This window comes from Pteropus medius, unplaced genomic scaffold (genome assembly GCF_902729225.1).
Source record: "Pteropus medius unplaced genomic scaffold, Ma_sr-lr_union100, whole genome shotgun sequence".
Classification (NCBI taxonomy): Eukaryota; Metazoa; Chordata; class Mammalia; order Chiroptera; family Pteropodidae; genus Pteropus; species Pteropus medius.
In genome coordinates, this window is record NW_024344371.1 from 8047986 (window position 1) to 8062760 (window position 14775).

Consider the following 14775-nt stretch of genomic DNA (forward strand, 5'->3'; position numbering starts at 1 on the left):
AAATATGTTAAACTATAAGACACATGAAAGCACAAGGCCTAAAAACAAACAAAAAAATTTGTGTTTCACAGGAAATAAACAAAAATATCCCATTATTAGGAACTAAAAACACACTGTGGGTAATGGCCTATTTAGTTGGCTTTGTTTATGGTAAATAAGGTTCTCTTACTTGTCATCTAGTTTTTAAAATATGTTTTGGCCTCACTGTATCTATAAATATAAGAGTATAAGTGATGACCTTGCATAGTATCATTTCTGCCTGGAGTCAGATCCTAAAACTTTCATTATAGGCCAGTGAGAATTACATTTAGATACTGATTTGTGATTCTAACCTGAGTAACTCCAACTCGAACATCCCTACTGACTGAACTGGTTCCTTTCAGCATATCACCACTGGCTCGAAGAAATCCTGAACTCCCACGTAGAAACCCTGTTCCTAGTAATTCCAGAACTTCCTCCAGAGATACTCTGCGAATGCTTTGACGTGAGGCTGCTATAACAAAGAACAAAACATGTGATTCATATTTTACAGACTAACTTTTAATGCATGATATTGATTCGAATGTTCAACTGGAACAAAAATAAACTAAAACTCTAAACAAAATGCAAAATTTACAGGACACTACACACATTAACACACAGTCACACAAAGGTTCAGAGATTAAAACATCATGGATTCTGAAGTATCATGCCAATGACATCTTAAAGTCTATGCCACTTTGAGATTGTTCCCTATTGCTTTCTTTTCCTCAAAGAAGTTAAAAGGCTAACAGTACTCTAAAATAAAGGAAAACAAAATAAACTGCCCTAGTTCTCCATAAATAAAAATGCAATACAATGCTTTGAAAATTTGTGTGAAATACTTAAATGCTAAAATCATAATTTAACTTTTCCAAATGCTCTACAATTCTTAGTGAAACTTATATAAAGTATCCACCATGTCCTACTTTTAAAAATTCTCAACTGCAAGTACAACTTTTGTTACAGCCCGTCTCTGAAGAAAGAATATTACTAAAACTACTCAGCCGGCCCTTAGGCTACAATAATTAAGAAATTAAGGCGTGATGTTTAAGTCTATCTATTCAGTTTGACACAGCTGAGTCTCCCTGTGAATATCTAGGAAATGATATCTTCTTTCCTTAAAACAAACAAACAAACAAAACTCCTTTTCATTCTTCTGAAAAAATGATGGTAACAAGCTCTGACCCTTATTATTGATTCAAATCATACACAGCGGAGAAATAAACTTCCATTAATCAAAGTTTATAAACAAAATATCTACTCCTTAGCCTAAAGAGGACATAACCATTTGAAACAAATGAAAATCTGTGTTGGCCTTTGGGAGAGAAACATTAGTGAATAGTATAAACTCCATACCCTCGTGGATCATAAATTCTAGAAAGGAGAGACAATAAACATAACACATGACTAAGCATATAGTATGTTAGACAGTGCTTGAAAGCCATGCAAAAATAGGGCCAGAATAGTAGGGGTTGAAGGGAAGTGTTGTGATTTTAAATAGAGTAGTCAGGGTAGGGTTCACTAAAAAGGTGACATTTGAACATAACTCCATCTTAAGTGAGGAAATTAAGCATGCAAATATCTGGAGAAAGTGTTTTAAGCAAAGGAAATAGCTCAGGCAAAAAAACCTTGAGGAGGGATATGATGCCTAGTGAGTTCAAGCAGAGCTATGTGGACAGAGCAGTGGAGAGGTCAAGTAGGAGACTGGCCAGGGTATAAGGATGGGGAGAGAGCAGAGGCAAAGGACCTTGTAGATCATTATAAGGATGGAAGTGAGGTGCCAGTGGAGGACCTTGAACAGAGAAGTGATATAATCTGTCACTTTGCTCTGTGCTGAGAGAAGACTGTAGAAGGGGACAAAGGCAGAAGTAGGGAAACCCATTAGGAACAATTTAGTAATTCAAGCAAGAAGTGATGGTGGCTTAGATCAAGGGCTGTAGTGGAGTTGAGTCTGAATATATATACATATGTATTTTTAAGTTTTTTATCAGAAAAAATTTCAAATTTACACAAAAGCTGCCAGAATAGTAAAATAAATTCCCATATGCCCTTCACTTTCTCATTTTCGAAGGATACATTTATGGCTAGTTGTTTTACATAAGAGCCCTCAATTTGAGTTTGTCTAGCACTTCCTCAGAATTTTTGGTAAGAGAACTATATAAGTAATGCTGTAAGCCTTCTCAATGTATAACATCCAAAGGCACTGTGAGGCTTGGTGTCAGTCTGCCCCTACATTGGTGACATTATATTTGAACACTGGAATAAGATGACTGCCATGTTTGTCCACTGCAAAATATCATTTTTCCCTTTGTAATTTCTATGTAACATGTGTGGTGATACTTTAAGATGACATAAATATCCTGTAACCCATCACACTTTCAACGAAGAATGTACTGAGGATTCCTACCTGCATAAATTACGATAATAATTCTAAAAAGGTCATTACCTAACAATCATTCTTTCTGTATTTATTAGATGGAATTCCACCATAAAAAAGCTCTCCCTTCTCCTTTATTTACTTATTTTCAGTAATCTGTACTCATAGATTCCTTTTTTACTTAATATGTTATCCATTTTCTGTCATTACTGATTTTGCTTCTAATACTGTCCTGGATTTGTCCAGTGAAAATGTCTTTAGAAAGCTGGCCAGTGGAAGCTCCTTACTTTTTGGCACAACAAGACGTACCAGGCTCATCTTCAGACTTTCCCTGTCTCAACCCCATAATTAGTGACTTCTCCAAGGAGTCCCAATTCTGGATATGTTTTAAGATTGTCAAGTAGAATAACTATTGAGTAGGAGAGATAAGAGTAGGGGTGACACCACAAATTTTGGGTTGAACACCTGGAAGGAGAGAGTTGTCATCAACTTAGATTAGCAAGTCTGAAAGTAGAGCAGGTATATGTGTGGGGAGGGGAAGTCAAGCACTCATTTCTGGACAAGTTAATTTGAAACATCAAATAGACATCCAAATAGAGATGTCAAATGGGCAGTGGATATTACTGTCTGGTATTCGGGAGAGAAGTTTGGTCTAAAATAAATCCAGGAATCCCTGATATATATATATATATATATGATGGTATTTAAGCCATGAGATTGAATAAGATCACCAAGAGAATGAGTATATACAAAGAGCAGGAGACCAAGTACTAGGTGATGGGCCTTTTCTATAAAACAAAGAATCATCAAAGAAGATTGAACAGGAATTTCTAGTTAGGAGGAAGGAAAACTAAAGGGGTTTTTTGGACTATGAGGTCCTAAAAGGCAAGTGAGAAAAGGATAAAGAGGATGAACTGAGTTAAATATTGCTGAAAGGTCAAGTAAGACAAAAACTGAGAGCTGCCTACTAGCTTTAGCGTGACTAAATATTAGAACATAAGCTCCAAAACAGAGGGGCTTTTATGTTTTGTTCAATAACATATCCCACACACTCAGAACAGATCCTGGCCCAATATAAACACTTCATAAACATTTGCTGAATGAATGAATGAATGTGGAGGTCACTGGTAACCTTAACAAAAATAATTCTGGTGGAGTGATGGAGAAAATCCTAATTGAAATAGGTACGAAATGTATGGCAAGGGAAGAACTAAAGATAGTGAGTATCAAGAATTCTGAGGAACTTCATTGCAAAGGGAAGAGAAATGGAGCTCTAGATGTCTGGGGAAGTAAGATACAAGAATTTTTTTTTTAATGGAAGAAACAAAAGTATGTTTTTTGTAGGGACTAATCTGATAAAGAGGAAAAAGTTGATGTAAGAGAAGGGAGACTTCCTAGAGTAATGTCTTTAGCAGGTGAGAGGATGAGCTCTAATAGATATTGAAAGTACGGCTTTAATAGATGGGATAATTAGTAACGGAGGGAAAGTCAGAGTAAACCAGTATAGATGCTAGAAGGTGCATAGATGTGGTAGGGTAGCCTATGTAAGACAGGCCATCAAAAGAAAATAAGGTGAGGGAAGGAGGTATAAAATAGTCAATTAGAAAAGTCAGAGAGTGAATGGACTAGGGTAATATAGTATCTCTGCCAGCCACCATTAAGGACCTACTTGAGGTTCATGGTCTTCAAGAAATAAATTTAAAAGATTAAATTCCTGGTATTGCTTATCCCAATGTTAGAATGTCATACTCAATCCCTGTTCTAAGAAAATCATTTCGGTTCATAATCTTTGCATATTGTGGCTGAATGTACAAACCCCCACTGCATGTTTTCCAAATTCTTAAGCACTATGTTGCTATTAGACCACTCCTTAAAAAAAAAAAGTCATGACACCTAGATCATTTTTTAGTTATACAAAAATAAATAACTCAATTATAACACAAACTAGAATTTACTTTTGAAAGAGGAGAAAATTTCTAACAAAAGATTAGGCCAAAGTTTTTCAGTTGTTTAGTCTGATTACAAAAATGCTGGTATTAGTGTAGTACTACTATAGGGGGGTATGCACTTAAATGTTACTCACATTTGTTATGCAGTTCTATAGTTTTGCTTATTTTCACAGCAACTGTGTGCTAGTGCTAACGATACATTTACAGAAATGTGCAATTTGCATTTTCAAGAGAGTTTGACTAAAACATGTCTTCTAATTTCAATTTCTTAGGTGGCTCAAGATTTAACTTCTTAAATTTCTTAAACAACTTTTTTTTTCTGGTTTAGATTTTTCTGTGGCTTCTTCCTCTTCCCATCCACCCTTCTACCCACTATAACTCAGAAAATATTACTGAATTACAAGATTAGAAGAACCACAATAAAAATAAAAAATTTTTATTATAAATTTAAAACTTGTTGGTCTCAACGGAGAATGAGGAGACTATATAGCTTGCTAGCGTTCCCCAGGTGATTCAGATATGCTGTACTCCTTGACCTCTTTCATCTCTCGTTGAGAAACACTAGCATTAGAAAAAAACCAGAATTCTCCTTTTACTACAATAAACAATTCCTAGAGCGATGCTTCTCAAACTTTAATGTGCATACAAATTATCTGGGATATCTTGTAAAAATGAGAATTTATTAACTTGGGTGAAGACTGGGTTTCTACATTTCTTATAAGTTCTCAAGTGATCCCAGTACTCCTGGTCTGCAGATGTTTGAGAAGCAAGGTTGTACATAACAATCACATTTTCATTTGTGTGAGACTGTTTATTTTTTGGAGACAGAATAATAAAGCGGGTTTCCATTATTCATCAATATTTTATATACACTATAGATTAAACCCAGGCAAACATAAGTACCCCATCCTTGCTCGCTGCTTACGAGTATATTAATAGGGAATAAAACTAACATAAAGCAAGTTGTCCAAATACAGCAAACTTCAAATATCTGTTATTTGGAATTATTTACAGCACTGCTCCCTTATATCAACCCAGAAAATGGTAAGCCTAATGTATGTATCAGAAGCATATCGCTTAAAAAATATTCTCAAGATTTAGATCTCCTCTCTTATTGAACAACACAACAATTTACTTAAAAAAAAAACAATGTATGGGAAGACAATGATTGAATAAAGCACGTTTCTTCAAGTTCTTTATTTTTCATCAAATTTTTACTGAATTGTTTGAAAATGAAATCTTAGGACCTAGAACAATGCTTACAAACTAAAATTTATAAGATATTCTACCTCTTTATAAAAGTAATAATGGGTGGCAGTAATGCTACATATGTTTGTTTAAATCAACTGAGGAAAAAATTACAAAAGACATTCTGAAAATAATTAAATGAAATGTACCTGCTCTTGGATGTTTAGAAATTAGAGCTTTAGCCAACACCGTCCCTAGTAGCTTTGAAACTGAAATCCGCACATCATAATTGGAACCTTCAAAGGACTTAAAACATAGTGTGGCCACACTGTCCAGGTCTGTACTCCACATAAAGCTGGCCTCATTCTGAAGTTCAAGGAGACACTATTCAAGGGGAAAAACAGAAATTAGTGAAATATAAATATCAGGTTCAGGTCTATGTTGTAACAAAAATCAAGATTTAATAAAAATAACACATGAATCCAAAGTTTCTAAATGATTACAAGGACAACAAATGAGTATTTATTAAAAGTCATAAAAATTATACTATATAAAGCAATGTGTCCACAAAAGGTGGGAGGAGGAAGCTGTGAAAATGTCTTTAGAACCAATCTGTTGGCTAACGAGCAACTGAGAATTCCAACATAAATAACTTTACTGTACTTCCTAACCAACTATGTTAATAAGGCGTGATAAAAAACAAAACCAAGTCACTTTCTTCTGTTTTATTTATTAAAATTATTGGGGTGACATTGGTTAATAAAATCAAATAGTTTTCAAGTGTACAATTCAATAATACGTCATAAGAACATTGCACTGTGTTCACTACCCAAAGTTAAATTTCCTTCACCACCAAATATTTGAACCACCTCCATCCCTATCTACCTAAATCCAAGTCACTTTCGAACAACATAAACCTTACCTGTAAATTTTAGATTATACAGTTACAGGGAGGAAGCATGAAGAGCCAAAGGAATACCTAGTCTGATAATTTGAACTTCTTACCCTCTAACGATGTGCTGCTAACCACTTGAAGAACCTTGGGAAATTCATATTAACTCTCTGGGCCTTAGTTTCCTCCTAGTTGATTACCGAAGCTGTAGCTCTAAGATCATGTAGCTATTACTAGTGTTTACAGAGAAAACTGATTTACTTTTATGTTTTTAGAAATTCTGCTTATTAGACCATTTTACCTTTGCAGCAGCACAACGAACAGCCATGGACCTATCTGTTAAGCAGGATCTAGCGGCTTTATAAATATCCCTGTGGCAAGGTGTAGCAGCAGCTCCGAGTCCTTTCAACATATTTTGCAGACTCAACATAATCTCATATCGACCTTGAGACTACCAAAGAGAAAAGAAACATTTTAAATAGAAAAAGTAATTCACTGTGAAGAAAAGCATAAGCACTGAACTTTATCTCATAAATTAGAGAAATACTGATTTTTGTACACACTAATCAACCCATTCTGACATTAAGAAATATTACTAGTTGCTATTTTATGAAGTGTTTACTATCTCAAAAGTGTTATTTGTGTATATACTACATTTCAACATAATACAAATTTCATAAGACTGATGTGAAGAGTAAATAAAATTATATAGAAAGTGCCTCGCACAAAGCTTGCACATTGTTAAACTGTTAAATAGTCAATGAATAGTCGCTATAAATGAGGTAACAAGGTAAGAGTACAGGGCCTGATACCTACTAGTTACATGACCTTGGGCAAATCTATTTATCTATTAAATGGAGGTAATAGTATCTACCTCTCTGGTTGTTTTGAGATTCAAACAAGTTACTACATATAAAGTGCTGAAAATAGTGCCTGAAATACACTGAACACTCAATAGATTTTATAGCTATTAACATTTTACCATTTATTGGTGCAAGTAGTTTAACACAGAGGTTAAAAGTTTGGGCTATAAAGACCTGGGTTTGAATCTTGGCTCTGACTCTCAGTATCTGTGTGACTTTAAGCTGTTCTTTCTTATTTCTTCATCTATAAAATGAGAATAAGATGAACCACAGAGAGCCAGTGTAGAAGTAAATAAGCCCCTGTGTAGAAAACATTCACCACAAAGCCTGGCACATAATAAATACTCAAGAAATAGTAGATGCTTGTATTATTGATGTTTTACTAAATGCCCCAAATGATTTCTATATCCCAAGAAATTCAGGCCACTGAAGATAAGTTGGAGGAAGACAAAAATCGACATTGAATATCGTTTTCATAGTAATGTCATTAATTTATCTTTGTTCAAAAAGAGCACAATAGTGACTAATTACAGGTGGACATAACAAAATGGGTCCGATCGGGAAACCTTTGAACTTTCTTTTTTCCCAATTTCAAATGTTGCCCATCACTGGTGGATGAGTATCAAAGGTGGGAATCCCTTTTGATATCTCCAAAATGTGCTACCTGATCAACTAAATTATAAAGGTAAAAAACAATGAAGCAATAAAATACTTAGCAATAACTTAACATTTCTGAGAGCTACAGAGTAATCTGTTAACCATGGGGCCTAAAAAGGATTATAGCCTAACCAATGAATTTAAGAGGGGGGAAAAAGTTTAAAGCGGCCATACCTCAGTGAACAAAAGTTCTTACAGACTTCTCCTTTTAAATAAAACCAAGTTTACAGAGGTTAACAATCCTTTCTCCTGAATGACGTTTTCCAATCTTTCAGGAAACTACTGCTGAGAAATGATCTGCTGAGTAGATTCTCTCACTAGTTTTATATTATGGATTTCACTTCTCAAAATTCTTACATCAGCTACATTCTTGAAATTTAACATGTTTTATCTAGGTATATTTTAAAAAATTATGTGTGCAACTAGCTAGCATTTTTATAAATTATTTCAGAGCTGTCTTTTAGACTATTTTTCTAAGTAAGGTAAGAACAGGAACATGTGTGATGTTTTTATATTTGAAGGTGCTGAGATAGCCCTGAATATTAGAGATCATAGATTTAAACTTTTAATATATAAACATACAATGTTCTTTAATTTTGAGCTGGTTGGTAAAGCTATATTTGGCAAGAGATTACAGTATCTTAAAAGTCAAAGAAGAGAAAGCTACAAAACACAAAGGGTGTTCCACAGTGGTAAATGATGCCAACAAATCAATGAGGCTAACACTGAGAGTATACTTCTCCTGTCAATTAAAAGATCATCCAGATCCTGGTCATACTTAGGTCCTCCACGCTCTTTCCCACCTGATTATGTTACTCACTCCCTTTTGATTCTGGCACAATATTAATCCATCCATCAGGTATATAGTAGTTACCAACTATGTATCTGGGTCCTTGGTGACAAGCACTTGCTCTGGAACTAGTAAGTAGTATCAGATGGAAAAGCTGATATAAGCAGAGGAAGCAGGGATGGGCCTGCTATAGAAATATCTTAGATTTTGCCCTTTTGGATTTGTCTAAAGACATGAAATTCTATTATTGCTTTATTGCTTCACCAATAAAGATTCAATAATCAAAGTGCATGTGCATCACCCAGAAATATTTCATTTATGGATATATTTATGTAGATACTTATGTATGCTTGTCATAGGTAAAGCTCTTTAATTGGATCAAGAAACCATAAAACCTATAAAATACTATCTTTTTATTCTTTGGTCGAATTTGTAATGACTTACCTCTGCACTCTTCATAGCTTTAAGGATATTCCCCACTGTATCAGTAAAGGTGTTACCCAGTATTCTACCCAACTTCTTGTACAAGGAACCCAAACATACCACAGCAGCACTGAAACAATATTTAAATTAGAAATTAGTCGCGAATAAAAAACAGGAATAAAAAATTAGAATATGTAAAGATGACTATTTAATTTTACTTTTACAGGATAAAATTTCCCAGAATCTACTCCATTGTTAAATTCAACAGCATGGCACCTTAGGTGAGTGTCAAATAATTATATCAATACCAATAATTTTAAAACAATGTAACTTCAATTAATCTAAATTTCTGCCCAAAGGTTCCATTCCCTCAAATTTTTTACATATTATAAAAGATAAGAAAATCAAGAAACAATGTTCTCATCTCATCTGAAGTCTAAAAACTTTACTGGAAAATACATTCTGTTCTGAGCTAAAAATAAGGTCAACAAAAATGTCTATAAAAATTACTATTGTGGAATATCACACATGGCAAATCGACTTCTCTAAAATAATAGGTGATAAAATGAACTGAATCCTGCGGAGATATTAAGCTGTTCTTTTTAGGATCTTAGAAGAATATTTTTCTACGTTACTATTAATTTTCACTACTAACAACTAATAAACCAAAAGAACATCCAAAACATGAAGAATTTAAAATCATCTTTTTCTTAAACACTCAACTGCTAAAATTTTAGTGAGACGGACTTCATTCCCAAATCTAGACTTCAAATATGTCTAAAATATTTTTTAAAAGAACCGTTTCTCAGTCAATGGGAAAATGTTAGATTTTTAAAAAAGATTTTTAAAAATGAGTAAAACAATTTGTATTCAGTTTCAAATTAATCAAGTAATTTGGGTTATTTATAAAAATGATACAACAAGGAAGCACTATTTTGTTTTATGTGCAGTTTTGATATTTAACTTACAGTTTAGTGGGAAGATAACTTGGAGAATCATCTTTACTACGAATAAGATCATTACATTTATCGATTGTCTCATAAACAGAAAATGTGTCTCCGATACTATAAAGAATGCCTAGATTCTTAGCAAGGAGTTTGCGGGTAGGAGGCCCTGGGGAGCTGTTCAACAAAGATAAGAGCTGTTCAACAAGTGTCTTCTGTTTCTCTTTTACATCACTCTAGAAATGTAACAAAAAGACAATTCAAAGTCAACATAATTACACATAATCCCTTATACGATTTTTCTCTCATGTATTCAAGAACTAACTAAAAGGCTCTAGAAAAATGTACAATTATTTTGACTAAAAATTACAAATTATTTGGTGGTGTGGTCATCACACCACATGAACAGGTAGTTTGTTGCCCTGCTGATATTTTCACAAAACAAATTCTGGACCACAATACACTGGAGTATCTGTGAACAAGGGCTCTATTTCTTCTTTATCTTTCTTATGTTTGAAAAGTAGAGCAAATTTGTATGTCGACTAGAGCTTCTTAGTTATTAAGCCCCCATCCCATATGTCTGTGTAATGAGCAGCAACCTATAACCTATCATCAGAGCTGAACTTGCAAAGGTTACCTGCTTTATTCAGATCTTTTTCTAAGGTTAGCACAATTTTCTTTTTGTAAGCTTATGCATCTAAATAAATGCCAATGTTACTCCATTTTACTTCTCTACTCTCTGAAAATGGAACACAGCATACCATTACAATAGTAATGGTATCCAGGTGCTCACCAAGACCTAAACTTTCACAATGTAATATGTGCTAATTCAGTGTATGGATTTTTATCTTTTATTAAATTCTAAATGTCTCCATGAGCAGTGTCTTTGTACCATTTTGCATTACATATGGTGTTATTATATAGAATATCGCTATTCTTAGCAGATACATGCAAAAGTATTTAGAAGTAAAGTACCACCTCACATGTTCAGTAAATCAATTGGTCAATCATATATGGCAAAACGCTAACAACTGCTGAATGTAGATGAAGGGTACGAGTGATGAGTTTTTTTTTTTTTAGGTCCATTTCACAAGCTTTTAAGAGAGAGTATGTTTATTCAAAAACTCTTCAATTCGTATTCCTCTTTAGAGCCCAGACCTTTTAACAGTGATACTCCCATGACATTATTTAGCACTGTGCTGCACCAGGGCCTCGTGTACATTAAGATGCACGAGGTGCAAAACAAATAAAAATGAAATCTAATGCAATGTAGTTTGTCATTTGTTTTTGATAATATCAAAAATATTGGCTAATTTCTTCCTGCCTTTTTGAACAAACTTGTAATATTTCATTATAAAATCTTAGTAAGGTTTAGCATTTGAAGGCTAATTAAGTTATTCTGGACAGAACTAGAAAAGCAAACCAAAAGAACTAAACATTATCTGGCACTTAAAATGTTTCTGCAATTTTACCTACCCTGCTGGTTGCTAGTAAGAGCTTCTCCAAATATCTCAACCAATCAAAAATAAACTCTGCCTTCTGAACTTCACCTAGTTGATTGTATGCTCCTTCATTCAGCAATAAGCTATGAGCTAATTCCATTCCTTGAAGAAAATTCTAACTGGTCACGATTCTTCTCATTAAACTTCAGTAAATACGCCTAAAGGAAAAAAATGTAACAGAGTAAAATAACATTTTAAAAAAGGAGTGAAAAGGCAATCATACTGGAAATATTCCACAGAAGAGCGTAAAGCATAATTAAATAGAGATTGTCTTTTATAACAGCTCTAGGGTGAAACTGGGAAAATCTCAATCTAAACTCTTATTTACATGATACAAAATCCACTTTTGTATTCAGTACTCCTTTTTCTAGAGCACAGACAGGCAAAACAGAGTAGCATTATTTAACTCATATGCAAAAAATGCTAAACAGAAGAGACATTCATTTAAAATTCTGAAAAATTTAAGGTTAGACTACTCAAGTGTTAGATTTTCAGTTTTCATTGTATAAAAAATAAGTTATGGGTACATATCAACAAATGATCAAATATCTAGACCTCCAACTAAAATTCTGTAGTAAAGCTTGACACCTCCTCAGGCCTCTGCCTAGGTACATAGTCTGTCATTTACCTGGAGATCCAAACCAGGAACAGAGGGACTTATTCCCATTAGTATCTGTTCCCCTAGCCTAAAAAAGACACTGCTTGTAGTTTAAGGCTAGCAGTTTTAGAAAAGAGTCTCATCTCAACCATTATAGCCTCCTTATCTCTGTGAGTCTTGCTGTGAAAGCCAACTCCTGTTTTTGAAGCCACTTAAGATAGATGTTGTCCAGGGACTGTAGCAATTAAGATCATATCTGCTCTGACCCAGATCCAATGTAGCTTTCATTTCTGTTGTAGCAAATAATCAACAAAAGAAAGAGGAGGTCTGGCTTTGTTTTTTTTTTTAATTTATGACCATCTCCTGGGCACACCCTAGTACTTTTCCAGAATATTACAACATATAAGCATGTGTATGTTGCACATACACGCAAATTTGTAATATGGCACTGTGATTATGGAATTTTTTTTTTAGGAGGTGCATGCAGAAGTATATAGCAATAAAGTAGCATAATGTCTGCAACTCATTTTCAGATGGTTAACAGTTGAATGTAGGTACTGAGTACATGAATGATCATTGTACTAGTCTTCAATTTTTCTGTATTTTTTAATAGCTCATATTCCCCTAAACGAATTTCAATCTTTTATAGAGAGGCCAGTAAGTAAAAATGTATCAGAAAATCAAATGAGAGACATGGGAAGGCTTTTCTTTCTTTCATTTTTTTCTCCCAGAGAGTTTACTGGTATAAAATTACTTCGAGTATCAAAGCTTCATAATTATTATATAACTGAAAAGAGCATCTTGAAAAGTAAGTAGTCAAAAACTGGTAGCCTATTGGTCAAATTTGGCCTGCAATGTTATTAGGAAAAAAAATTCGTTACTAACATTTAAACATAAGATTTTACGTGAAAATCTGGGTCCATATCCCCATAGTGTAATGAATGGCTGAATCTAAGAGGAGTAGGGATTCTCCAGCAGGTCACAGCTGCCACCTGGCTTGCCTTATTCATTTATATCATTTGCCAACTTCTATGGATATTTACGTTTTTCAATTCCTGCTACTTGCACCTCTGGCTTGGGCCGATATTCTAGATTATGACTATGATGCTGTCCCAGAAGCCAAAAGACAGCTTTCCCCATCTACCACTGTCTCCTCAAGCCCGTGTGCTGCTTTAGCTATCTGGGCTGTACCTTCTCAATCAGTCCTGCCCAATGCCACCCAAGATCTGGCACTGACAGTCTTCAAAAAAAAAAAAAGGTACATATTAGGTTATTTTCAGAAATGTCAATTTTAAGGAATAAGAATATAAACAACGGTGTTAACAAATTCATCACTTTTAGAGGCAACGTGAATTTTAGCTTCTTTTAAAAAATTCCTTTCTTAATTATCAAAGTAAACTGACCAAAATATACACAATTAAGGATAAAGTTAATAAATACTAGAAAAATAATTTCTAGAAGAAACCTACTAAGTATACAGAAGGTAAAAGCAAGTTCACACTCAATATCTATGATTGTGTGAGGACAAAAAAAAAAATAACCTCAGTATCATATTGAAAATTTCTTGTAACTACCAGGGCAAGTCAAAATCCTATCTTAAGAATCAAATTACCCTTTTTAGAGGTCATTAGTACTGCTGAAGAGACATTTTTTTCCTTAGGCAGCAGCAATATTGTGGTGTAAAATGATCTATTAAGAAGCAAAACAGCTAACACAATGCAATAATAAATAATTCAGTAAAAAGCTCGAGTTCATAAGAGGGCATAAAGTTATCTCTAATTCCCTCAATACATTCCTCATATAAATTACTCCTAAAAGAAGTAGACAATTCATACTGGTAATCCCACATCTAAACCCCCAAGTCTAAAATGAACCTGTGATCTCCACATATGCACTGTCAATAAGAAGCAATGCATTTTGCAAGTAACAGATGTACTTTCACTTTAGAAACATGACTACAAATGCAGTCAATCTACTGTACATTTTAATACAACCACAATCTATGTCTATATATACCTGGAGCAAGCTTATTTTTCTAATTTTTCTTATTTTCCATTTTTGTTTGTTGAGATGACAAAGTGATCAATTTACTCAAAGTAAACATATATAGCAATATATTTTTCAAAGTATAGTTATGCTACTTGAAAAAAAGATTTCATAAAACTGCTGCTCCCACTGTAATGCCAGCTGTTATTTTTGTCAGAAGCTAATATTTATTGACCACTGTTGGTTTGTTGGTTTTTCTTTCTAGAGTACAAAAGACCAATTTACAAAATAAATGAGCCGATAAGCAGTAAATGGAACTAATTCTAAAATGTATCAAGTACCTAAGGATTTGTAATATGTCTCATACTTCAATTTCAATTACTTTTCTTTGGTTCTAACATTTCTATAAAAGATATCACAACAGCTTCCTCTCAGTCTCTAGTCTTTAGTCTCTTGTTTTGTTTAAAAAGCATAAAATCAACCAGAACCCCGCCCTCCACCCCAACCACCTCTCAAGAATCTCCCAACACTTCAGGAAACATACATAAATCTTAAAATCCAAACCTTAAAAAAAAAAAAAAATAG

The 14775-nt window shown here is 33.9% G+C and overlaps 1 protein-coding gene across 11 annotated transcripts in view; it reads right to left on the reverse strand.

The window, feature by feature from the left end:
• HEATR5A (HEAT repeat containing 5A) overlaps positions 1-14775 on the reverse strand; it is an 88215-nt gene that overhangs the window by 64913 nt on the left and 8527 nt on the right. For 9 of the 11 annotated variants that reach the window (XM_039870490.1, XM_039870489.1, XM_039870488.1 and 6 more), the window contains exons 2-7: positions 11581-11764; positions 10129-10340; positions 9182-9290; positions 6729-6878; positions 5745-5919; positions 333-493 (exon numbers count right to left, since the gene is read on the reverse strand). In XM_039870490.1, the coding sequence (XP_039726424.1) occupies positions 333-493; positions 5745-5919; positions 6729-6878; positions 9182-9290; positions 10129-10340; positions 11581-11706 (933 nt within the window). In that variant the 5' untranslated portion in view covers positions 11707-11764. The remainder of the gene's footprint in view (positions 1-332; positions 494-5744; positions 5920-6728; positions 6879-9181; positions 9291-10128; positions 10341-11580; positions 11765-14775) is intronic. The other 2 variants (XM_039870484.1, XM_039870493.1) reach the window with 2 other exon arrangements.